The following is a 25,374-nucleotide window of genomic DNA, read 5'->3' on the forward strand; positions in this document are numbered from 1 at the left end:
GCGCTTCACACTTGATTTTATTCCGTGACACTGATTTGCTGAAAACCCTCGGTTTCCTGGGCAGGGGAAGGCAGTGGTGGCCTGGCAGCAGTGGGGCTGGCCTCCCAGGAGCACTGGCCAGGCCTCGGCCTTCCGTCCAGCCCCACCCTCTCCCCTCCAGTTTGTTAAAAACTGAGCAGCCAAAATAAAATAAAAGGAAAAAAATGAAAACAAAACCCTGAGTTGTTAAAAACCAAATTAAAAATCCCCTTTGGTGTCAAAAGGTCTTATTCCTAAAAGCCAGTGGGTGGGGCTGGTGGGTAGGTGGGTGGGGTGCGGCTGCGCTGGCGGTCTCAGTCCTCCTGTGGGTCGTGGTCACCCTCCTCCTTGTCCTGCAGGCCCAGGAGGCCCTCGGTGCCCGGCCGCTTCAGGATGGCGCTGTACTTGAGGGCCGTGTCCTCCGCCCGCAGCACCACCTCCACCAGGCTGAAGATGGTGACGACCTGGGGCAGAGCAGAGCCGGGCACAGTGACACGGGCACGTCCTAAGGGGTTGGCCCAGCGGGACGGGGGGAGGGGCCTGCGGGCAAAGCCCAGCCCTGCCACTGTCCACCCAGCTGGGCTGCCGGGATCACTGGCTCTGCCTCTCTCAGCCTCCGTCTGTAAGCTGAGCCCGCTCACGTCCTGAGGCCTTGTTTCTTGGTGAGAAGTAAAGGAGCCGGACACAGCAGTGTGCTATGCCTGGTGCATCACAAGCCTCCGTGTCAGGGAAAAAGAACTGAGGTCTGGGCCGGCATTGGGAGCAGGTTGTAGGCAAAAGTGTCATATAGGTTTTCTTGGGTGGAGGTCCACAGCTTTCATCAGATTCTCAAAAGGACCCCAAAAGTTAAGAACCCTGCTTTGGAGGGATAGGCAGAGCCCCCCCACCTCTCCCCACAGTGCGTGTCTCCAAGGGAGGGAAGGTGGTACCAAAAAGCTGGGCCCAAAGGATGGGGTGTGGGTGAGCTGTTGCCACCTCAGCATGTAGAGCTTGAAACCCCACCCGGGAGCCTGAGCGCTGTGGGAGACCTGGAGGGACACACGGGCAGGCCCAGGGAGTGCGCCCCAGGAGGCAGGAGGAGGGCTCACCAAGAGCTGGGAGGTGGATGGGGACACAGGGGTGTTCTGGAAAAGCTGCCCCACCCCCAGGTTCTGACCTGCCGCACTGGCTCCTGCTCCATGTCCTCAGGCTCCCAGACAAGTGTGAGTTCCGGCTTCTTGCCCACCCTCTGGAAGTGCTGGGACCGCAGGGGCAGTGCCTGGGGGTGCACACACCTGTGCTTCAGGCCCTGGGCTCTGGGTGCCGCCTCCTAACTTTTGACCCCGCAAGGCCTCCTGCTTCTCAGAGGCAGCCCCCTGTCCTCCCACCCAGCAGCTGGCCGCTTGACCTTTCCCTGGGGACCACCCCACCCTCGCCTCTGGCCAGCTTCAGGGAGGCCCCGCCAGGCCATCCTGGGCTGAGGCAGCACCTGAGGGTGACAAGTGCCGAGGGGCGGGGCTGGGCGGGGCCAGTGGCTCTGTGTGTTATTTGGGGGAGGGCGTGGGTCTATCCTGGCTCATCAGGGACTGCCCACGCGGGGCCTAGGTAGACCTGGCACCTGAGGCTGGACGGCTGCCGCCCCCTGCTGGCGCTGGGTCTGTTAGCACAGACTGAGGGCTGGGTTGTCCACAGAGATGACCTAGACCTGAACTTCCGTCCTGCTCAAGGAACTTCAGGACAACAGCCCTGATGATTCCAGCTGGACTCCACTCTGTCTCTCCTGCTTTCCTCCATCTCATTAATACCATGTTATTCCACACTCTGAGCTGGACTCGGCACTCCCCAGTGTTTTGGATGTTAGGAAATTCTAAACAGTTGGTAACCTACTAATCACAGGGTCACCTGAAACAGGTTCCTCAGGTGGTGTTAGGTCAGTTGTTGGAAAGACCCTGGAATAAACAGCCACCCGGGGCAGGACCCAAGACAAGCTCTGGTCTCCTTCTCTTCAGGGGACACAGCCTCCAGGTGGCCACGGACCATTCTCCCTGGTCTTTCCTTCCCTCATGTTCCTATAAAACAATCTCCCAAAGCCTGCACACCCTGCCGTCCTGTACTGGTTATGGAAGGACCTGGTCCACGGTTGCCTGGGTCACTGGGAAGAGGCCCATGCCTGACGCTTGGCCTGGATCCCTCATCCCAGGCACGTGCAGTGGGGTGTCTTGGCAGGGCCCATTGGGTGGGCTTGGTGCTGGGTGGGGGAGGGGAGCAAGGTCAGGGGCTCCATATCCTCTGCCATCATGTGCCCAGCATGGCCCACAGCTGAGTGATGGGCACAGTGTCACCACCATAGCTTGTGTGCCCCAGTGTGTGGTCCTGGCCCTGTGCTCCCATCCTCCATGCTTGTGTGTCTACCAAAGGCTGTCCCTGGTCCAGGACCCCACCAGATGCTAGGGAGATACAGAGGAGACCCTAGCAGAGGGAATGGGGACAGGCAGGTAAAAACAGTGTGCTAAGTGGACGTGGTTTGGTATGACTGTGCGAGAGAGGAGGGCACAGAAGCCGCTCAGACCCCGGGCTCTCGCATCACCGGAGACACACTTCTGCACCCTGTAGCTGGCCTCTGCCTGCCCAGAAGGTCTTTAACCCCGGCTGGGGAGGTTCTGGGTACTCACATTACAGTAGATACGCTTCTGCACCCCATAGCGCAGCACCAGCACGTCGAAGGCTTGGTTCAGGACGCCCAGCACCATGGCTTCCGACTCCAGGGGGCCACTCTCCTGCAGGGCAGGGCTCCAGCCAAGGCAAGCCCACAGGACGCAGCATCCCTCTAGGACCCACCCCGGCTGCTGAAGGCCCTGGGGCTCCTCAAGGGCTCCTCAGGAGCAGGTGCCCAGGAGGGGAAGTGGGGTGGAGAGGGGGAGGGGCTCCAGGCTGGTGGGCTCACCTTGACCAGGACAGCAAAGAAGAGGTTGGTGCTGAGCTCCTGCACCCGCTTGGATGCCATGCGGCGGTCATTGCAGTGGTCGGCCTGCTTCTGCAGGGCATCGGGTTCCACATCGGGTGCCTCCCTGTAGCCTGGGAAGAGGATGGTCGGGGGACCAATGGTGGGGTGCTCTCTGTGCACCAGCCGTGGCTGGGGGATGGGCAGCATGGTGCCCCCGGCCCAGAGAAGGTGGGGCTTAGGAGGTCCAGCGGAGCTAAGGGTTCCCTGCTGCCGAGGTCTGGAGGGCTAAGAAAGGAGGGCCGGCCATGGTTAGGGCCTGAGCCCCAGCTTTTACAGGGCTTTCAACGAGCTTGCAACTCGTTGCAACTTCACCATGCTCATAGAGGGAGAGTTTCCAGGGCTGGGCTGCCCACCCCTTGGGGCCTCCACAGTCACAGCAGTGTGGCTACTGGGCACAGACCTGCCATGCCCCGGGCTGCGCCCCTTACCGAGCACGGCAGCCAGGAGGCGGTGCACCAGGACATCAGCGAAGCGGCGGATGGGAGAGGTGAAGTGCGTGTAGAGTGGTACGTTGAGGGCGTAGTGCCGGAACTGCGCTTGGTCCCGCAGTGTCCCCGAGCAGAAGTACAGTGCCATCTAGGGGGGTGGGGAGAGGACTGGTGTGCTCTGCCAGGCTGTGGGACTCCGAGCCTCGCAATGGACAGTCCTGGTGTGGGCTGACCTGCCAGGCCGCAGGCAGCTGAGCAAAGCCAGGCAGGCCTGAGTCTGGCAGGGACCATTCTGTGTAAGGGGACCCACAGGGCTGCCTTGGGGTTGAGCGGAGCCACGGGGGACCCATGCCCAACCCACGCCCCTCTGCTACTGAAGGCAAAAAGAATGCCTGGGTTGCTCAGACTCCCTTATGGCGGCAGCACTGAGAACAGGCCAGACAGCCCTGCAAGTGGCCTACCCTGCCTCCGCTGAGGACAAGGGGGTGCTGGGAACCCCCAGGATGCTGGATGGCCTCCTCCCTCAGGGTCCTGCAGGACTGGCCACCCAGGCCCCTGGGGAGGGGCAGACCACATGCTGAAGTCTGAGGCAGCTGGGAAGGAACTGACCCTCCCCCACAGCCTGTCACTGCTGAGTTTTAGCGGCTGTTACTGCCAGGAACAAGCAGGAGGGAACTGTTTCTGGTCTGCCCCTCCCCAGATGGGGCTGGGCTGGCTACTCTGGAACGGGGAGGAGGAGGGCAGCCCCGTGCTGGACCAGGGGCTGCAGACATTGCCCTGTGGAGGCACAAGCAGAAGCTAAGGAGGCTGCAGGACTCTGTGAGGACACACAGTCCAACACCACCACGTGGCCAGAATGGGAGGGAGGAGAGGAGGCCCAGGATGCCCATGGCTCGCCCAGAGCAAAATGGTGGGCGCCTGGCTCTCTCTGGCCCAGGCCCAGTCTTTGGTCGTGGCCAACCTCATGCCCTCTGGCCCCGATGCGTGACCCTGCTGAAGGCCATCCTTGCACCCTGGCACCTCTGTGCCCCCAACATTTCACTTTGCACCAGCCAAGGGAGGTAGAGGTTTGCCAGCCTGCCTCGCTCAGCCCTTCTTGTCCCTCAACCTGTCCTGGGGCCAAGACAGAGGTCTGAGTTCCAAAGGCCGTTCTGCAGGGCAGGAGGTATGACTTGAGCACAGGAAGAGATGCCAAGTTTCTCTAGGGGCTCAGCAAATAGCTCCAGGCTGGAGCGGTCCTACTGTCCTGGAAGTCTTGGCCACAGTCCCTGAAGCTGCTTGCCCTGTGGTCCCCAAGCTCTCAGGGCTGGGAATCAAAGATGCTGCTGCTGCATGGGAGCAAGAAAACAGGTTCCTCATCGAGGGCCAAAGTCACACCCTGTGTGCTCACTAACTCGCTCCCTTGCTGCTTGCTCACACTCTCACACCCTCACACGCTCCTGCACACTCGGCCACATGGACAGTCAGCTCTGGTTACTCTGTGTACATCGGCCCTGGACTCAAGGGTACAGCTGGTGGTGACCTGCTCAGCTCCCCAACTCCGCTTCCCTTCCAGCTCCTGCTGGGCCCCGGGTTATGGCTGGGGCAAGTCGTGGGGGGAGGTGGGAGCAGCCTCCACTCCGAGCCATGTCTGGGCTTGGTTCTCAGTGGTGGCCTGGTTCCTCATGTGAGTTGGGGTGAGGAGGACAGAGGGCCCTGGCTCCCTTCCTGACTGGCGAAGGTGACTCTGGGCAGGGTGGAATGGGTGGGGACTGGGACTTTCCCACAGTGACCAGCCGTCCCTGGGACGGCCCTACTGTCCTGTTTCAGCAGCTCACTTAGGATTGCATGCTCAGTGCTGCTGCCTCTGCCTGGTCCTCTGTCCCTGCCCCAGTTCTCGGGGCTGGGAGAACAGAGGCACCACAGACACTCTGGTCACTCCCTGCCATCAGATCCTCAGGCAAAGGCTGGCCTCTGAGGTCACTGGCAGGCAAGGCCAGGAGAAGTGCAGTCTTTATCAGGCTCTGGGGGACGCAGGAGAGGGCTCTTTTCCGTGGAGCTCCAGAGCTCATGCAACCCTGGTCAAGGAGGACAGGAGGCAATTCTTGGGACCCAGGGGCTGCTGCGTCTCAGAGCATCTGGAGGGCAGAGTAGTCGGTGGCCATGGCAGACCCCCCTCTCTGTGTGGGAGCTTCAAGGTACTTGGTGTGTGGCAGACACTTGTGACCGGGGGCAGGGTAAGGGCAGCCAGACCCAAATAGGCCCTGATGGCTCCATTCCTGGAAGAGCTATGAGGTGTCAGAAAATAAATCAGCTGTGGCTACCTGAGCCAATCTGGTTCTTTTGAACAGACTGAATCTGCTGAGCGACTGAGCCCCTGAATAATGGTCTGTCACTGCCCCCTGGCCAGGCTGGGGCCTAGAGCTGGCCCCGTTAGCATCTGCAGCTCCTGCTGACCTAACAGTCCACTGAGGTGGCTCCTTTCTAAGATGCTCAGGCCTACAGGGGCTGAAACTTGGCCTCAGAGGGCTGAGACAGGCTGCCAGGAGCAAGCCCATCATCCACCTCCCAGGATGCCAGACTGCCAGGCTGCCACCCTGCCTGCAGACACATGCCTATGGCCCAACTCCTTGTATCCTGGCCAGTGAGAGGGAGACTTCTCTGCCTGGGGTCCACAGGCCAAGGTGGGGGCTGAGGTGCGCTCCTCTGGGCAGGCTGCTATGGAAGACAGACCACAGTTCCCATCCAACCACAAATTGCTGACCAGCCCCCATTCCCTTTCCCAAGCTGGTCTGGTCTGTGGGGACTGGGCACTGAAGGCTGGTGCATGCCCTGTGGTGTCTCCCTGCTTTCTGCCAGGCAAACAGAAGCTATGGAGGGGGGCAGCAGGGCTCAAACTGGGCCCTCTGAAGCCACAGACAACACCATCCTTGAGCAGGTGAGGCAGTCAAGTCTGAGCAGGAAGTAGCAGATCAGGCTCAGGCGCCTGGGGTCCACCTGTTCTAGGTGTTGCCTGGGGGCATTCTCCCCCTTCCTCCCCTCAGGTCCTCCGTGCCCACCAATGAGGTCATGGGTGCTCCTGGGAGAAGGGGGAGGACAGGGGACTCAGCCCCTCCTTACCTGCATGGGCCGGGAGCACATGTTGGTGAGCACCTCCTTCCGGGCCAGTGAGTACTTGTCATCTCCAAATGTTTCGGTCAGACTTTTCTAGAGGCAAACCCATGTGATATGCAATCAGGCTTGGTGAGAGGCTCTGGGGCCCTGTCACCTGCTAACCATCTGAGACGTGGCTCTGGGGAGGAAGGGTCAGGTGAGGGGCCCAGCCGTGCTCAGATGGCCATGGGAAGGGTGCAGAGGGGAGCAGCCCCCAACTCGTGTCCCACATTGGGTCTGCCTCAAGGGCCCTGGCTCTGAGGTCAGTCCTTTCGTGTCTAGCTGGCTGGCCTGGACAGACTGGTTTCCAGCTGTCTGACCTAAGGCACTTCTCTGCCTACCCCAGGCTTGGAGCACGCATGACAGTGGTCTCCTCCTGTGGGATCAGAACCAAGGCCATGGGTTTCTGAGCCCTGTGAGGCTTAGCTCTAGGCAGTGAGCACTTGACACTACTTACCACAAAAAATATTCCCTGGCTTCCAATAAACCCAGCGCCCTAATGGAAAGCCTCTGGGCCCAAGCCCAGCCCATCCTTGGCCACAGAATCCCTGCCCACAGCTGAGCCTCCAGTGGTCTCCCTCAGCTCGGTCCTGGTGGGAGCACAGCCCATGGTCAGGGTCTCCGTGACTTGGAGGCCTTCTCTCCAGGGCCTCCCTCTTCTGCGGGAGACCTGTTTGAAGACGAGTGGACTCTCGTGGGATGTAGAGGCTGCTGCACTCCCAACCTGCAGGCCTTCTTCCTCTTCCCCTAGGCAGGGCCTCCCTTTGCCCCCTACCCCACCCAGCACTCACATTGAGGGCCCCAGCGGAGCTGAAGTCCATGGGCAGTCCCATCTGGTCGCAGAATTCCACCAGGTCATTGAGCATTTTGGTCTGGGGTGGGGGGTGCCGGCGTAGCAGGGCCCGCTCAGGGAAGGCACGGTGGATCTTGTGGGCCACTGCCATGTTGGCCAAGAGCATGAACTCCTCCACGAGCCTGCAGAGGGAGAGACCGCCCAGGGTCAAGGGACGTTGCTGCCCATTCTTTCCCAGGCTCTCTACTGGCTGGCTCTTGTACACTTCAGTCTTGGCCTAAAGATGCCCTCCCAGCCATCGGATCTACTTTGTTGCTCTGAGCTGTTTTCTCTCTCACGCCCCTGCTCATGCCCCTCACTACACCAGTCAGTCTGTATTACTCTCCTCTTCTGATGTGTTAGCATGTGCACGGTCTCTCATGCTAGATGCGGGCTCCTGGAGTGCAGGGACCGGGTCTGTCTTAATCTCGCTGTAGCCCCAGTGCTCAACACACTGCCTGATCCAGAGAAGGTCCTCAATAAAGATCTCTACTGAATGACTAGCCTCCCAGAACACTTAGCGGCATCCCTAGCCGTAAGAAAACATGGGGCCTGGGCATGTCACAGGAACCCAGAGGGCACCCTGGGGTGCGGAGAAGCTGTGAGCAGACCCAGGGCTCCCTGTTCCCGGGAGTGCTGGGCTTCCTTCTCCCCCTGGGAAGATGAGGGCTTCTGAGGATGAACAGGAGAGTCACAGACAGCAAGATGGAAATCACACCTTCTCAGATGAGGCAAACATGCTGTTGGGGTGTTTAAACCCTGGAGAGCCAATCTTAGGAGTGAACGCTCTAGTTCTGTTTCACCTGAGTGTAATTAGAATCAACAATAAGTACAAATGGATAAGACTCCAAATGACAAAAGCATGCCAAGGGCCCAAGGGAAGGAGTGGGACTGACGGGGGATGGAGCAAGTGTGCCAGGACTGAGGAGTCAGGCGAAGTGGGAGGCTGGATCACACAGCCCTGAGGTCGGCACTTCTGCCTCCCTGATCTGGGGCAGGAGGCCCACATTCTGCTCTCCCGACTCGGGGTTCCCGTGGGAGGACAAGTGGATCACACATGTGCACAAGAGCTGAAGCCTCTGGGAAGGGGACCCGGGCGTGTCCTCACGCCATTGTGGCCAGGGTACCCTGCGTGGGGATAGCCTTGCCCAGCTTAGGGGAGACTCTCCACCGCCTGTAATCGGAACCCCAGGCTGCACGTCAAGCCCGTGCTTCTCCCACGGAGGTAGGTCAGGGAGGAAGCTCTGGCAAGCCTGGCAGCAGCCAGAGGCCCAAGATGAAGTTCCCCTTCCTGGAGGTGTGGCTAGTGCTACAGGGTTAGCCTCGTCACCTCGCCAAGCTCTTGGAAAGAAAAGCAGCCAGTGAAGGGGAGAGAGAGTGTGAGCACGCAGGGCCTCTCTACCCCCAAGATGGGGTGGCTCTGGTCTGCCAAGCTGTCCTGAGAGCACATGTGTCTCCCCCAGAAGCCCTCTCTACCGGGACGAAGGGCTGCGGAAGTGCCCTCGCAGGGCAGGCACCACCCCATTCAGGACCGAGGCCAGCCCTGGGCCTTGGGAGGAGGGTGACCCAAGTCCTGCACTCCTAGCCCTCCTCTGTGGAGACTGCTTTGGGCTGGCCTACCATGGGGCAGGGATACACCTTGGGCATGGGAGTGCCAGGGTCGGGCCTCAGCTGGTCCTCCTACCATGCAGGAAACCCAGTGCGTGGAATGAGGAGTTTCTTCATTTCCCACTGGGTTACAATAACAGCCTTTTAAGTGGCCATCCTGCCTCCAACCCCCTAATCTGTCCTTGTATACATCATTTCCCGCTAAAAAAACCCTCGAATTCAAGCACCTGAACCTGACCACCACATCTCATAAGAGGAGGTCTGAATCCTGGCTCCACCATGTTCTTCCTGAACAAGCCATGGACTTTTCCTTTTTCTCAAATGTAGAACAGGGATAACAACAGCACCTGCTTCACTGAGTGCTTGTGAAGACTAACGGGAATAGCATGTGTTTCCAGGGCAGACCCTGTGCCTGGCATGTCCTCGGCCTCAAGCCACAAGAGCTGCTTTCTTCTCTCCCCAACCTTCCATGCCAAATTGCCAGCCTGGGGTCTCCCCAAGGGGCCCTGTGATTTTCATCCCTGCCATTTATCCCCCCTTCTTTGCCCTTTCCACATCTTCCCTGAAGGCCCCCTTGGGCATTCACTGCTCAATTAGTCACTTGGCAACAAGGGCCAGGCTACTCTAGGGTCATCTGTATCACAGTCTAGCACTGTTTGACTCTTCACATTTGGTTTTCATATTTAGATCTTGTCTGCCCAAGAGGAGTCTCATTTTCTGCTCTATAAATGTCTGATTTGATTTAATGTCTGCTCTTGGTGAGACACTACAGGCCATCGTCACCTAAATGCTTCAGATGCATACATTCATTCATTTGTTCACTCAACAAACATTGCTGTGTACCAGGAAGTTCTAGACTTGTCTCCCCATGCAGCCCGAGAGTCCTGGTGGGCCGGGAGCACACAGTCTCCAGCCTACCCACAGACTCCAGTTCCAGGGGGAGCACTTGTAACCTTGGGGCTGACCCTGGGCTGCGTTTTGCCAGCGTGGCCAGCAGGGGGCAGCATGGCCCCACAGCAGGTTTGCGGTCAGGCTGCAGGCTAGGGAGCGCAGGGCCAGGGAAAGCAGCAGGACCCGGCTGGGGTGGCTCCGGCCTGTCCTCCCACCCCTCACTCCCGCCCCCACTCCACGGGTCAAAGGAACTGAATGCTTGGTGAACCTCCCCAGGCAGAGGCGTGCTCCAGCTCCAGTTCCTGCAGGGGCTCTGCACCTGCCTCTCATGGTCTTAAGTAAAGATGAGAACCCAACGGAAGGGATGCAGAGGGCGGGCCGATGCCCAGAGTCCCAGGCAGTCACAATAGACCCCAGTCAAGCTGTTTCTCCAGTGACCCCACTACTTGTCCTCCCTTGGCCCCCAGCACATTCCCACGAGTCGCCTGAGGCCGGTGAGAGAAAAACAAGTGTGCTCTTTGTTCCCCTTAAAAAGAAAGGTGAAGCTTGGACTTCGGATGCAGAGACTGACCTTCGACAGCTTGCTTGGTGCCCCCGGGGGCTCCATTTCCCAGTGTCTCAGCCCCACCCTCACGACAGGGGGTGGGAGTTAAGAGGGCAGCCTGCGGAACTCTCTCTGGGACATTGGGTGATACTGCGCACTCATCACAGAGAATAGTCAATGTCACCAAACAGAAGTGGCGCAGCAATAAGCCCCAATTCTCCAGGGCTGCCATGGCTCATCAGTGTTCTAGGATAGCTGCAGGGACCATTTCCGCACAACCTGTCCTTAAAATCCTTCTTATACCAGCAAGTGGGAGAAGGAGGGGTACAGAGAACGTGCAAATGTGTGAGCCTGAGAAAGCAGAAGTGGGGACTGGGGCACGGTGGTCATCAAGCCCTGGGTGGCTGGGAGGGGCGCAGTTCAGATGGAGGTGGGTCCCCAGTGGAGCGCGGGAACAGAAAGGCCAAGGGAAAGCCAAGCAGCCAGCAGCCAGATTCCACTGAGTTCAGGATTCACTGTTAAAACAGGGCCAGGCCCCAAGGGAGGAAGAGAACTGGGCTGGCCAGTGCTGGGGGATGGGGTGGGTGAGTGTCACTGCTCTCATCTGGGGTCAGCAAAGGTCCCCCATCACAGAGCTTGACCCTGCCACAGGTCAGTTCCCCGGATGGGCCAGCAGGGGGCCCCCCGCATCTTCCTTTAGCAAGACCTGGGACGTGGCAGGAGCAGCTTAGAACCCAGGAACTTTGGGGCAGGAAAGAGCCTTAGTTTATAAACTGCAGTCCTACAGCCCAAGGCGCAGGGGTCTCTGGGCTCCCATTCAGTGTTTTTTTCCTTAGCCAAAGCCAGCTGTGACCCTGAGGGCTTCACTCAGTGCGAGAGAACAGCGTTCTGTGGCAATACAGGGCGATGAGAAGAGGAGATCTGACAGCAGAACGGCAGCAAGCACCCCTTCACTCTGCTCTCCTTCCCCTTTTCGGGGGCAGTGTTGCATGCAGAGGTCTAGCAGCCAGACCTCAGACGATGACCCAGGCTGTTCTGAGAGCCAACTCCACAGTGGGGTTTGGGAACCTGAGCGAGGATGGTGTCCTGCACACTGTCCCGGCCTCAGACCTTGCTCCCTGATCTGGGTACCTGCCCTGACGGTAACTCATGTCCTCCCCCACTACAGCATGGCACAGGCATGAGATCACTCAGCCCTGCTGGGGGGTCAGGGGTGTGGAGGGGAAGCTGGAACTCAGCAACTGCCTGACAACTGCTCTAAATAGGGGCTCAGGAATGGCCACTGGCCAGGATCACCTTCCAGAACAGCAAGCCAAGCCCTCAGAGATGGAGCCTTGGTCCCAGGTCTGGCATCTGCTAAGCATCTGGAACCCAGAGCTACCAGGTCCCCTGCTACTCTGGAGCTCTGGGGAGGGCTCTACTGTGACAGACAGCTGCACGGCCAGCTGGGGGCCCCACCAGGAAGCAAGCTCATCAGCACTCACCAGCAGCCTCCTGCCTACCTGTGCTCTGGGCCTCCAGGTGCTGGAGGGGAAGGCGGAGGAGCAGTGAAAGGCTTCTCAACCCAGGGAGGAGCTGAGCAAGCCTAGAGGTGTCAGAGTCCCTCACCCACTATGGCAGATGGCAGATAATGGCCACAAGCCACCCACACACAACTACACACACTCCTCACACTGCAAAGCCGACTTTGGTCTAGAACAGAGTTTCCCAAAGTGTGTTAATGTTACTTAAAAAAGTATAAATCAATATGAAATGCTGAGGAGTTACTTTATTTGATGTTTTCATTATAGGACATCCCTTTGCCTTTAAGATGCTAATGTGCACCGTGACTTGACAAGGAACTACTGGAGGCAGCATTTACTGCTCTCTGATGATGGAACCTGTTAGTGTCGCATCTTAAAGGACGATGTTTGGGAAAGGCTGCTCTACCTGGCAGGAGTCAGACAGTGGCTAAACGAGAAATGGGCTAACACGTCTGCCCTTAGGAGGAACGCTGCCCATCCTTGACCATCAAGGAATTGGACTAAATGTTCCTCTGCTTATTTGGAAGACTGTGGCTCTATTTTGTTAATTAGGGGTCTGAGTGTGTTTGTGACCATGGAAGCCCTTCTGGTGGGGCAGGTAGGGGGTGTCTGATGACGAGGCTCCTGCTTGTCACCTCTCCTGACCCTACTTCCTTCCTTGCTCCATGTGCACAGGCCAGGCTATCTGGAGAGAAGAAGAGGCTGGTGGTTACCAGCTCAACCACTTGCCTTGAATCCCAGCTCTGCCACTCATTAGTCGTGTGATTTCAGATAAATTTCTTAACCTCTCTGAATCTCAATTTGTTCACTTGAAAAATGGGGATGCGGCATACAAGTGCCTGGCCTTAAATAAACATTACAGTATTATAATGCATAGTGTGGAAGGGACTGGCCTGGGTGCCCCAACTCTAGAATTTGGGCTGAACACACAGCAAGATTCCTAGAAGCTTCTGTTGTCTTCGCATCACAATGCCACCACCCGGGTCCAGGCCCCCCTACTTCTAGTCACGCCCTGCTCTGTTTCCTTCTTCATGCCCAAAGTGGTGCATTCTTTCCTGACGGCAAATCTGGTCACGTCCCTCTCCAGCCTGAAGCCCTTCAGCGGCTACCACTGTCCTTGGGACAGTTCCACCTCCTGGTAAAATGAAGTTTACCAGGCTTTTCGTCATGTGCCCGGGATCACGTCTCCCTTTTCCCTATCCCTCACCCCTCACACTTCAGTCATACTGAATTCTTGTGGCTCTTTCTTGCTCCTGTCCCTTTGCACTGCTGTTCCCTTAGTCGGGAATCCTGGACCACTCTTCTCCCATCTCTTTTTCTTAGATATCCCTTCCTCTGGGGTGGCAGCACGAGGTGCCCACCCTATGTGCTTTCTGGGCGTCCCATTTGTCTCCCATCACAGCATTGGCCCACACTGACTGCCTCTTTGATCATGGGCTGTAGCTCCCCTCTGCACCCTAACGCTGTCTACCCCTGTCCCAGTGCAAGGCCTGGCACAGAGCAGATGCTCAACAATCTGTGCAGAACAAAGGATTCCCAGGACGGGGCACACTCAGCAGTCAGAAGGGCTAGGTCCCTGCCACCCTGCCCTTCTCTGCTTAGGCACACAGCCCTCACAAATATACTTCTGAGCCCTAACACTTGCCGCCAGAGGTTGGCGATAATTTAAATCTCTGCCTAAGAAAAGAGCTCGACGGAGATCATTCTCAAATATGGGGAGAGAGAAACAACAGCCTTTTCCTGCTCTTTCCCCATCTCCTCAGTCTATAGAGCACCATTCTGCACTTACAAGACGGTGGCACTGTTATTTAAAACAACTCCGAGTAATACGCCTCCGTCCAGAGCCAGTCACTTGTTTCTTTGTTTGTTTTCTTACTCATCCTCAAACCTGTTTTGAGCTGCTGCTGTGTGTCGGTACAGCGAGAGAGAGACGAGATACCCATTAAGCACCTGCGACAGACAACACGCTAGGTGCAACCCAGCCGTGCAGCCCATTAAACCCTCCTGTGGTCCTGGGAGGAGTTTTTATCCCTTTCTGCATGAGAGAGGCTTAAGGTGCAAAAAGGAAAGGTGAATGGCCCCAAGTCCCACAACTCCCGCAGCGGCAGCTGGGATTCACGAACTGGTCTGTGTGACCTTGAGGCCCTGCTACTGCCACCAGAAAGCTTTGGCCTGCTTTCCAGGAGTCCCCAGCCTTGTGGGAAGATATATCCACAAATGCAAGGTCAACTCCAAGAGATGGCAAGGAGGAGGGAAATACTTTACACGAAAGGGATGTAACAGTAAAGGTGTGGGGGAGGAAGAAAAAGCACCATGCATGTCTGGAAAATAAGGAATCAAGGGAAGAGAGAGGAGGGCTGTGAGGCAGGGGAGGGGCAGGGACACTTGCAGGGGCCTGCGGTGCCAGATTCCAGGTTCGGGACTTCATCTGGGGGGCTGGGGGAGGTTGCTGAACGAGGATGGACATGAAGGAGAAGAACCTGGTGACGGTGCGGCACAGGCACCAGAGGTCTGGCGCAGTTAGGACCAAGGCTGAAGAGTCTGAGGGCTTGCGAGAAGCAGCCAGAAAGGGCAGGTCGGGCCAGAGTCCAGAGATATACAAAAGGTGACGCTCTGTGAGTAGGTGAGAAGGCACAGTGGGGCAAGAGGGGATGGAGTTTAGAGGGTGATGAGGCGGCTGAGAAGTGAGGTGGCATGAGAAGAGGGAACAAGGTCCAGATCGGCAGTTGTCCACAGTGCTAACGCTTAGAGAAGAGGAGGAGGGGCCAGAGAGGGCCACCGGATTTGGCAAGTAAGAGCATGTCAGATGGCGGATGGCGGGGAGGGTGGGGAAGTGGATTCGGAAAACCAAAGGGTAAAGAGTGAGGGAGGTGGTCTGGTGCAGGCTACTCTCAACGTATTTATTGCGGAAAGAGCTAGTTTGAAGGGAGAGTGAGGGGGCCCTCTGTAATGTTTTCTGATTGCTGTTTTAATTATCCAGAAGATCTGACTGTGTTTTCAGAGGCAAAGGAGCTAACAGTGAGAAAGAACCTGAGGGTGAGGACGTGAGCAGCCAGGGTCGAGGAGGAAGTGGCTGTCCAGGGAAGAAGCCTGATGTCCCCTCTGACAAGAGATTTTCACATATTGAGGTACATAGGGTAACTATTTGATCTACATGGGGTTCAAAACTGATTTGGTTTGAACTAAAAAGCCTGACTGTGGCCTATCAAACATACATTGTACATCTGCTTAACCATTAAAGTAAAGAATGTACTCTCGTAAGGTAAGAATGCTTACTTCCCCTCCTATACTCTATTGGTAACCCCAGATTAGTCCCTTTCCCAACATCAGGGTCATGTTGACCTGCTAATTTGCAACTAAATGCCTCTTTGAAACTTTGATGAAAATGTATCCTGAGTGTGTTTAATATATTTTTTTAAACAGTTTTATTATTTATTTTTTTGTGAGGAAGATCAGCCCTGAGCTAACATCCATGCTAATCCTCCTCTTTTTGCTGAGGAAGACCGGCTCTGAGCTAACATCTATTGCCAGTTCTCCTCTTTTTTTTTTTCCCCCAAAGCCCCAGTAGATAGTTATATGTCATAATTGCACATCCTTCTAGTTGCTGTATGTGGGACGCGGCCTCAGCATGGCTGGAGAAGCGGTGCGCCAGTGTGCGCCCGGGATCCGAACCCGGGCCGCCAGTAGCGGAGTGCGCGCACTTAACCGCTAAGCCACGGGGCCGGCCCCTTAGTGTGTTTAACGTATGTTCTTTGTTCTGAAAAGATATAAGACTGCACTGAAAACCATGCTTCTCTGGAATGCTTTCTGAAGCCTTCCTGGGTTATAATCCGCGCTCCAGCTCAAGTAAAAGTCACCTTATTTCGCTTATCTATAGAATGGTTATTGGTTATTTTGCATCGACACCTCCAAGCTATGAGCTCCCAGGAGCGGAGGCCGGACACATGGTGCGGGTGGAGAGGAGGAGGCTTGTCCCAGCTGCCTTCTGCTGCAGGGCAGGCCCCTGCACAGCACCGGTCCCTGTAGGAAGGGACAGCTGCTTCCTCCTAGCAGCCTGAGTTCCAGTGGCCCGGAGAGAAAGGGCCTTGCCCAGGGCCACAGCCAGTCAGGGGAAGAGACCCCACATTCCCTGGCTCCTCACCCAGTGCTGTCCTGAGGGCTCAGGGAGGACACCTGGTGATTGGCAGCCCCAAAACACAGGAGGCCCCTGTGTGAGGAGCAGCTGGGTGACCTCGGAGCACGGGCATGAAGAGCTGTCCTTAAAACTGTCAAGTCCACTGGGCCCAGGAGAGAAGAGAAGGCCCATGCCCACCAGGTCAACAGAGAGAGGCCACCTCAAAAAGGCCTAGGGACAGGGCAGCTTCCCTGGGCAGATATGGGGCGGGGGGCATTGGTCTCTGCATGGTGGCAGAGGCAGGCACAGTCCACACCAAGGTCAGCACTGGGCTGACCATGGCCGAGCTGGCTACTCTCCCCTCCCTTAGAACTCAGCAGATGTAGATGAGTGGAGGGACCCTGGTGCTGGCAGAGGGTCTCTTCTCAGCCCAGCCGTGGTGCTCCCAGGCTGGTTGAGTTGTCTACAGTGCGGCTCAGGGGCCTTGCCCTCAGGCTCTCCCCGCTCCTCCGCCCTTACCCTCTCAACCCTACCCGGCAAGAGAGGCTGGGCTTCCAACCATGTTCCGTTTCCAGATCCATCTTACCAGTTAACCAGATGAGAAACTCACCCCACCCCTTCCACCCAGAACACTCAGAAAGTGGCTTTGGAAATGATCGGGGAGCCAGGCAGCCAGGGCAGAGTGGCATGGCTGTTGCCCAAACCTGAAAATGCACCCATTTTCAAAGACCAAAACCAAGTGAGAGACTAGAACAGCCTCTTCTGCCCTCAGCCACCAGGGCACTTGTCACAACTCTGTGGGAGTCTCATGCAAATGGAATTAGGCCACTCACAGAGATTGTTCAATTAGCTCTTGGTGAAAACTGCTAACTTGGAAATTTGATAAGAATTGCTCTCAGCTAGTTTCAAATTCATTTCTTCTGAAGACCAAATTTTTCCCATTTGGGCACATCCTCACTGCAGGCCCAGGAGCCCTTGGGCTCCTCAGCAGCCATGAAGGCAGCTGGGCCTCTCACAGGAGCTGTGCGCTGGAGCATGGCCTCTTCTCCGCGGCTGAGCAGCCCGAGGGGGTGGAGGCGGTGGCCACCCTCGAGGGGGACCTGCTGATCTCCCAGTGGCCCCAAATTAAGTGTAGTGTGGTGGAAAATGCAAGGGCCCCATGAGCTGGGGCATGATGGGAAGTCAGCGGTCTGCTGAAAACTAACGTGAGAGCTTGCTGGGATGGGAAACTTTAAAGGCTCTCTGTTGTAGTTCTCTCCCAGGCCAGGCCAGGGTGGAGCTGGTGGCCTGTCAGCTGGAAAGTAGAGGCCTGGAGACAGGGAGTTGCAGGAAGAGTCGGCTGGGGCTGGCGGGGGGCACCCAGAGGAAATGTGGCAGACTGAATGATGGGCGCCCACCCACGGCGGGCTGGGCACCCTGCTGCAAGCATCTGAGTGGAAGGTGCTGTGGCCGCAGGGCCAACCATACTTCACAGCTCAGGCCTCTAGCTGACCCCTCTCCTCCTGGGCTCACTGCAACCTGCTGAGAGTTTTGGACATTCCCATGAAACCACAGGGAAATGAATGGGGCCTAGTTCACAGGCATGGAAAACCCCAGAGGAGAAGGCCTCTGGAGCCAGACATAACAGGCCCTGCGGGTGAGGCCGGAGCCAGGTTTCCTCTTCTGTGAGGCTGAATCCACTCCAGGGCTTTCTATACGTTCAGTGGGCAGGGCCCAGCTGCAGCAGAGGCATGTTTCAGCCACTTGTTTTTTTAGCTCAAAAGGAAGTCTCCAGAGGCTAGGCGTCCTGAGCGTAGGCCCTTGGGCCCTGCCAAAGGGAGGCCCAGTGGCTGCGGTAGGGAGGAGGGAGGGGGCTTGCTAGGGAGCCGGGCTGACAGGCAGAAAGCCCTTTGTCAGCGTAAAGCTAGCTGAGAAGCCTCGCTCCCTTCCCAAGGTCCCAGGCTCTGCTCGAGGAGGCACAGGGCAGGCCTGCACGCTGCAGCGGCTCTGGGCCGGTGCTCATGGCAGAACGCTCCCCCTAAGCAGAACCAGGTGGCAGTTTGTGCTGTGCGGCCTCGCAGAGCTGGGTAATTAGGGCTTGCTGGCTCTGCCACGGTGTTGACACACATGCCTTTCTCCACTTCTAGCTGCTGTCCAACTGGAATTAGAACCGCTGACCAGAGAAGGCATGGCCAAGACGCACAGAAGCCTGGCCACCTCGGTGCCCCCCAAAAGCTTTGCTGCCCTGCTTGGAGGACTCCCCGGCCAGGGTCCCTTTCATGCCCTCGCCCAACAGTGGGGGCTGGCTCCGTAGCCTTGGACAACGAACGGACAGAGCTTGTGGTGCTCAGTGGGGGCCAGCTGGGTTATCACTGACATCAGGGAGGATCAATTTTGATTTAAAAATTAGGCTTTAGGCACAAAGATATTCAAGTGATTTAAAAATTAGGCTTTAAGCACAAAGATATTCAAGAGATAAGGGTGTTCGGAAATGCACAGGTTCTCTCTCTCTCTCACACACACACACTCTACAAACAAAAGACAGCTAGATGAAAGAGGATGAGACACATGTGCCTGGGAACTCAAGCCTCTTTACTTCTGCAAGTTAGAGCACACTTTGCTCACCTCCCCAGAGATGCTCTTGGCCCCATTGCCCCTGGTGAGCAGTTCCCCTTGAGCAGGGCCACCACTCCAAACACTTGGCCACTAAAGGCTACAAGGAAATAGGAACAACAGCTGCTGGTCTCAGACTGGGCTTTCTGTGCACATTATCTCATCGAATCCTCACAAAATCCTGCACGGGGAGGGGCGTGGCAGCCCTAATCTGCGCAGAGGGAAACTGAACGTCTGAGAGGCCAAGTATGGTGACCATCTGGGTCCCATAACCAGAGTGCAGCATGGCCATGATCTGGAGACTAGTCTTTTTGACTCCAAAGTCTGTCCTCTGCCTTCAACCTGCCGACGGGGAGGGGCTGCCAGGCATACCTGATGCAAATGGAGAGAAGGGTAATGTGTCCAGGAGAAAAGGGTTTTCTGGAATGGGCAAAATGGGAATCCGGGTTCTTTAGGTAAGTAGTGGCTCCTCTGCCATAACGAGGGAATCTGCGATTCTGTACCCCCCACCCCAGCACAGCAACTCCTGTGGGTGCATATGCACTTCTGTGGGATGACCACAGTTCCTGTGGAGAAGGCACCCCAGCAGGGTTTGAGAGTCACTCCTGAGAAGCATTAAGCTGCTGTCCAGGGCATATGCGTGATCAGGGCCTGCAAAGGCTGAGGGGATACCTGAGTGGGCCACTCAGGGTAGCAAGGCCTGCAGAGGCTCTCAGCCCCGGGGGAGGCCCTGTGGTGGGTGCAGTGAGCTGCCCATAGGCTGCCTCTCCAGCCAGCTGCTGCAATTGGCAGGAGGGGTCGGGCCTGAGCCTCTGTCACACTGACCTCCTGTTTGCACCTGGTCCGAGGCCACAGGGAAGAGAGGAACAGGTGGAAGGCAGGCAGGACATGCATTGGCACGGGGACCTGAGCTGTGAAACCCCCTTGGGAGACCGCCTGGGCACACTGTGCAAGAGTTCCAGTCACTAAAAAGGCACCCTGGGCCTCCTCATAACTTTAACATCTCTTCTAGGCTTCGTTAGTGAAAAAGGCCCAAGAGTGGGCTACAATTCCAGCCATGCATGTGGGATTGTATCAGCTTCCTCAAAGACAATATATGTTGCAAAATCATTTTGGAAACCATCAGTCCTTCTTTCTCACCCTGGACCCAAGGCAGACCTGATGGTCATCCTGGAGCCAGAGCACTGAGCAGTTAATGCTTGGGGCTGGGGCAGGGCTGTCAGTCTGAGGGTCTTCCTGCTCTCCCTGCTCCACAGCCCTCTGCTCAATTTGGCCCAGACGGGGACCAAGAACTGTACTGTCAAATACTGTCTCCATTATGCCTCTTAGCTGACATAAATCCTATGCTCTCACACCGCAACTTTGTTCTGGCTTCCGCTCACCTGCATCTCCGCTCATCCACAACTGTGATTTCTCTGCTGCCCTAGCCTGCCCCTCCAGCCCCACCTCTAACCTCTCCAGGGCCATTCACGCCTGTCCCACACTAATCTCTCTCTGGGTGGTGCAGACAGCTTTACTGACCTTAATTCCCAGGGCCTAGAACAGTATCTAGCATACAGTAGGCACTCACTAATATATGTTTTTATCTGCAACTGTTTGCTTTGGCTATGCAAGACCAATACCTCATATTTCTATGGCACTTTATGTTGTTTTCACATATGATAGCCACATGACCCTCATTACAACTGAGGGAGAAGGTGAGAGAGAGGATACTTCCATCTCCATTTCACAGAAGAGGCAGCAGGCCTGGAGGTGCAGCCCCAGTCCACCTCACTGTTGAGTGGGGGAGCTGGCCTGGGTCTGGCAGGGGTAAGCAGGTCCCTTTGGGTGTCTCTGGGCAGGCCCAACGCCAGGTGCTTTGCCAATGTCGGCCCATTCAAGTATCACAACTATTTGTCCATATGAGCAAAGAGAGGCTCAGAGAGGTTGTGTGACTCCCCCAAGCTCACAGACCAAGGACATCAGAAGCCCCGTCCACTGCCTTTTCCTCACGTGATCCTGTGTTGCCCGCCGTAAGCTCCCTGAGGATTGGGCAGCAGAGTTTCCTTAGCAGCGCCTAACCAAGGGCTCTGCTGATGATGGGGAGTTAACACAGGGCCTTCCCAAGGCCACACTTGTATCCAGGGGATGGGCACCAGTGGTGCTCTGCCACATCACTCCTGCCCTTCTTCCTGTCAAGGGCACCTCCTCCCCTCAGCAAGGGTCCCAGCAGCTCCAGAGCCAAGGTCACTCATCTCGACATGGCTTTCCACCTCCCCCCCAACCTGAGAGGGACGGAGCCTCTCCCTAAGGCTGCTCCCTGCCCTCATGTTTGAGGCTGGCCACACCGGGCTGGCCGACATACAAGGCTACCTTGTGGCCTGGCTGGGCCGGGACATTTCTGTAATCTTGGAAGTCTTAAGTCTCAATCCTGGCTTTACCTCTGCCTCTCTCCTGCTTAGCAGGACAAACTGGGTAGATTACCCCTAGTCCACCACCATCCCTGTGTTAACGCTTCCTCCCAGTTGTAGACGGGGCTCGGGCCCCTCGTGATCAATGGTGCCCTGGGAGAAGCACAGGGGCTGCGCACATTTGCCATTATAGTTCTAGTTCTCCTGTAATAGCCGCAGGCTCAAAGGTTCTGCCTGTTTCATCTGCGGACCTCTTTTTTGCTAATGCTACTCTCGCTCCACCTGTGGAAATGTGCTGGCCCACTGAGTCAGAAGGAGGGCAGAGCCGTCCCCAGGGACATGGCCATCCTGACCCTCAGACACCTTGATCTGAAAGCCAAAGCCTACCCTGGGAGCCACGAGACCCCTCGGCAAGCTTCACACAGCCTTTCTAGTCTGTCCCAAGAGAGTGTTTCCTCACTGAACTCTGAACTGGGCAAAGAATTCAGGCACTTTTCATGTTTCTGCTGGTGAGTTCCATACTGCCAGGAAAATCTCAAACAGTCTCGTAGGTCAGTCTCTCGCCCAGACCCTGACTGTGGACAGGGCCCTCGGAGGGGCTGAGCTCTGAGAGGCGTCTGGCTTCTTGTATGGAGGATGCAGCTCCCTTAGTGCCCGCACACTCTAGCTGGCCTGCTGCTGGCCTTAGTTCAGCTCCCCCACCAGACACGAGGAAATTGGCCTCTCCATTCCCCAGGGCTCTCTTTGGGCCTCCTCTTGGGTGATGGGCACCCAGACTTTCTAGAACTCCCCCTGGGGCTTCTATGCCACTCCCTCTGCCTGTCATGCCCTAGCCCACCTCCACTCAGTCACGTTTGAGTTTTCAAGGCTCAGTTTAGGCATCACTCTCCCGGACCCCACAGTCCTGAGGGCTGATTCCAGCCCAGAACTTGTCTCTGGATCACGACATCTCTTTAGAGGCCAGTTTTCCTGTCTGGAGACCAAGCCTCGCCCATCTCTCTATCCCAGGACCTAAGGCCACGTGTAGGTGCTGCTCAATCTGGCTCAGATGGGGTCAAGAACTACACTGTCAAATACTTTCTCAATTATGCTGTTGGGGGAACGAATGAGGCCCTTCAGAGACATGATTTGCTTGGTGTTCCACAGAAAATGCTACGGGGAAAACAATGCCTGTTTTTAGGGGCGGAAGTGGAGCCTGCCAGGAGAAGGGCCCAGGAATGGCAGTTCGGTTCCTGCAGCTTCCTTCAGCTTATCCCTGCTGCAAGGCAGGCACGTGAACTTGGCAGACAGGACCTAAGACAGCTTCTGCCAGCCTAATGGGACATGCAGAATTTGCTCCAATAAAATTCTTACTTGCCTATAGATGGTTATTGTTTAGATCCAACACAGGGTGACAGTGTGGCTCAGGCTCATTTGTTGGTCACCTGATAAATGAATACTCTTGTCCAAGGGTAGGTAGCCTGTCTTACTCTAAATACAAAACCCAGCAGATTAAAAAAAGTCTCTCTCCTTCTGGGCTGTTTCCACTGAAGTAACACTTGTCTTATCACCCACTGGGATGCGGTATGTTGAGTCTGGCAGAGCTCTTCATTAGTTATGTGACTTTTAAAATACTGAACCACAGTTTTATGAACTAGGTTCAGAATGGTTTAAATGGATATGTTCCCATCCAGAACCTCTGGGCTTCCCCAATATCATCATGTCCCTGCCTAGACACTCACCCAGCCAACCTCCAGGGCACACCGAGGCCCTGGCTCTCCCTCTGCACACAGGAGGGGCAGGTGAGGGCGAGCAAGGAGACTGCTGGTTTTCATCCCCATCTCTACTCCCGTGTCTCTGGGCTGACAAAAGCTCTCAGACAGAGGCTGTGTGAAGACTTTAGCCCTTTCTGGGTGCCACTCTCAACTCTACCTTAGACCCAAAGCCAGAACAATCTGGATTATGCCCTTCACCTCTCCAGGTGAGCTGCTGTGATGGTAAATCAGATGGTGAGGCCAACAGATGTCAAAGCCTGACTGGACCCCATGGTTCCACTTCACCAAGCTGTCACTCTGCATGACAAGTCCATCTTTTAGGGCAGCCCAGGATGCAGAGGGGAAGCCTGTTTATCCAAGACTTAGAGACGGTCCAAGAAAGCACTCCCGACACCAGGGACACTGATCAGATTTCTGCATCAGCAGTGGCCTTCTGGGAGCTTCTTTACAGGTAGCTCAGGCTAGGCCTGGGCTGCCATTCATGACTGGGAGGACCAGCTTGTTGCCTCCAGGCCTCCCTCAAGGTGAGAACTGCTCTTCCTGGCAGAGGTCACAGCACCCAGGGCTCTCTGGCCTCAGTCCAGCTGCCCCATCTGGGATGAGGCCCTGCCCAATACCCTGCAGGGTCCTGTGTGGTCCCCTGGCTGTGGCTGTCCTCCCATGACCAGGCCTCTTATCTCTCCCCTGCAGCCACTGCAGAGGGAGAGTGACTGTGCTCCCTGGTTAATGGTGTCTATGGCAGTCCATTTACCAGCTAATCTTTGTGAAACTCGAGCCCAGTTCCTCATATGCCACATTTGAGTGTTGCAGAATTACTGACAAATGGTCACTTGCAACAACAGAAAGACCTGGCTGCTGGTTTCACCAGGACATCCTTACAGGCAGCGTGCAGCTCAGGGCAGTGTCCACTGCCAACCTCCCAGACCCGGTGCTTCTCCTCGCTCTGTGACTGTTTGCCCAGGAATGACTGCAGCCAGCGGTGCCAGGAGCAGTGACACTGTGCTGAGTACTGAGGCAAGCTGTGCCCAATACCCTGGCACGAAGAGTTCTGAGAAAGAAGTGCCTATGGCCACTGCATGAAGGAGTGCGAATGGAAGAGACCCCCTCACGTGCTATATCTGGGAATGTTCCTGGAGTTTTAGGGAGAGGTGGTTGGGGGTGGGATGGGGAGAGCCATTCTCCTCCTATCCATGATCCCTAGGGGGTCCCTCTCACTCCAACAAAGCACCACAAGATAGAACACAGAGTCCTGATGAGCCAGCTCTCAACTCTGAGCTCAGCTCACCAGGGCCCAGCCAGGCCTCTTCTCTCTTAGCTCCCATCCCCTGGCCCCAGCCTACCACCTGCCACAGAGGACTTGCCTCCTCTGGGTGGGCTGGAGCTCAGCAGATCTTACACACTGCAGGGCCTCCCACCCTGATGCCCCTGTACACTGGCACCGAGCTGCACTAGCTTCCCCATGTGGGGTGGGCACATCACCAGGGCCTGCTGCCGCATCCACTGCATACCTCCGCCATATTCTTTGTCATCGCTCATGAATGTTGTTTTACATGCCTGTCTTCCTCAAGGGGCTGTGAGCTCCGGGGAGGAGGGACTTGCTCACTGCCCATGCTCGGTACAGTAGCTGGTACTAGCAGGTGTCCAACAAAGTCTGCTGGATAAGCAAAGGAATGTGTTTAGGTCTGGGCTAGGAAACACCCAGCAACTGGTCCTCTGACCCCCAGGCAGTGGGCAGACCTTCTCAGGCCCCTTCCTCCCATGCTGAGGGATTTCCTGGGGTCACTTTCCAAGTTTGGTGGTGGGAAATGACCCATCTGGCATGTAACGCAATTCTGAATGTAAGGGCTTCCTGAAGATTGCTGCAGTTCCCCGGCTCCAGCCTAGCTTCATCAGGGCTCTGACCAATGCTGGCCTCAGGTCTCCACAGAAGCCTAGCCTGGATGGGAAGGATGCACAAAGAGAGCAGGGTTTCTCTCTTGTGGATGGGCAGCTTTACTTTACAACCAGAGCATAGCAGGCAGCAGCAACCTCCTAGTGTCCCCGCTTGTTAAAGTCAAGAGGGACAGGTAGGGAGCCCACCACACACTGCCAGGGTAACCTCTCTGACCTCCACTGCCTGCCGTGTAGGGTGAGGGGTAAACAAGACACACTGTGTAAAGCTCTTCTCTCAGGGCCTGGCATACTGTTAAGTATTCCATAAATAATTATTAGTATTATAAAAACTTAAGGTGACAAGACTACTATTATCAAAAAAATAGAAGAATGTTAGGAACAAAGAACATGAGCAAAGAACAAATGCAGCCTGCTCCCCGAGACGTTCACTCAGCATTTGCTGGGCATCTGCAGCATTCCAGGCTTTGGGCTAGGGCCTGGGACAGAGATACCGTCCTTGCCCTTAGGCACACGGAGTCAGAAGATGGTCACCACATCACTCCCCCACCCCCACTCTTGTCAGAATTTTCTTAGGGTCATAAACTGGCTCTTTCCTTGAGCATTTATTTACTGAGCTCCCACAGCACTGTTGTTAGCACTGTTGTTAGCATTGTGGGCGACAGATCCCTCAGA

The 25,374-nt window shown here is 56.3% G+C and overlaps 1 protein-coding gene across 5 annotated transcripts in view; it reads right to left on the reverse strand.

Moving 5' to 3' along the window:
- DIS3L2 (DIS3 like 3'-5' exoribonuclease 2) overlaps positions 1 to 25,374 on the reverse strand; it is a 337,343-nt gene continuing 311,969 nt past the window's right edge. For 4 of the 5 annotated variants that reach the window (XM_004427679.3, XM_087424686.1, XM_087424688.1 and 1 more), the window contains 7 exons: positions 7,353 to 7,536; positions 6,529 to 6,615; positions 3,430 to 3,577; positions 2,942 to 3,072; positions 2,670 to 2,774; positions 1,175 to 1,276; positions 1 to 482 (listed from right to left, as the gene is read on the reverse strand). In XM_004427679.3, coding sequence (XP_004427736.1) covers positions 333 to 482; positions 1,175 to 1,276; positions 2,670 to 2,774; positions 2,942 to 3,072; positions 3,430 to 3,577; positions 6,529 to 6,615; positions 7,353 to 7,536 — 907 coding nt within the window. In that variant the 3' untranslated portion in view covers positions 1 to 332. The remainder of the gene's footprint in view (positions 483 to 1,174; positions 1,277 to 2,669; positions 2,775 to 2,941; positions 3,073 to 3,429; positions 3,578 to 6,528; positions 6,616 to 7,352; positions 7,537 to 25,374) is intronic. The other variant, XM_087424689.1, reaches the window with a different exon arrangement.

Source organism: Ceratotherium simum, chromosome 37, assembly GCF_057802395.1.
Source record: "Ceratotherium simum simum isolate JZ-2026a chromosome 37, ASM5780239v1, whole genome shotgun sequence".
NCBI lineage: Eukaryota > Metazoa > Chordata > Mammalia > Perissodactyla > Rhinocerotidae > Ceratotherium > Ceratotherium simum.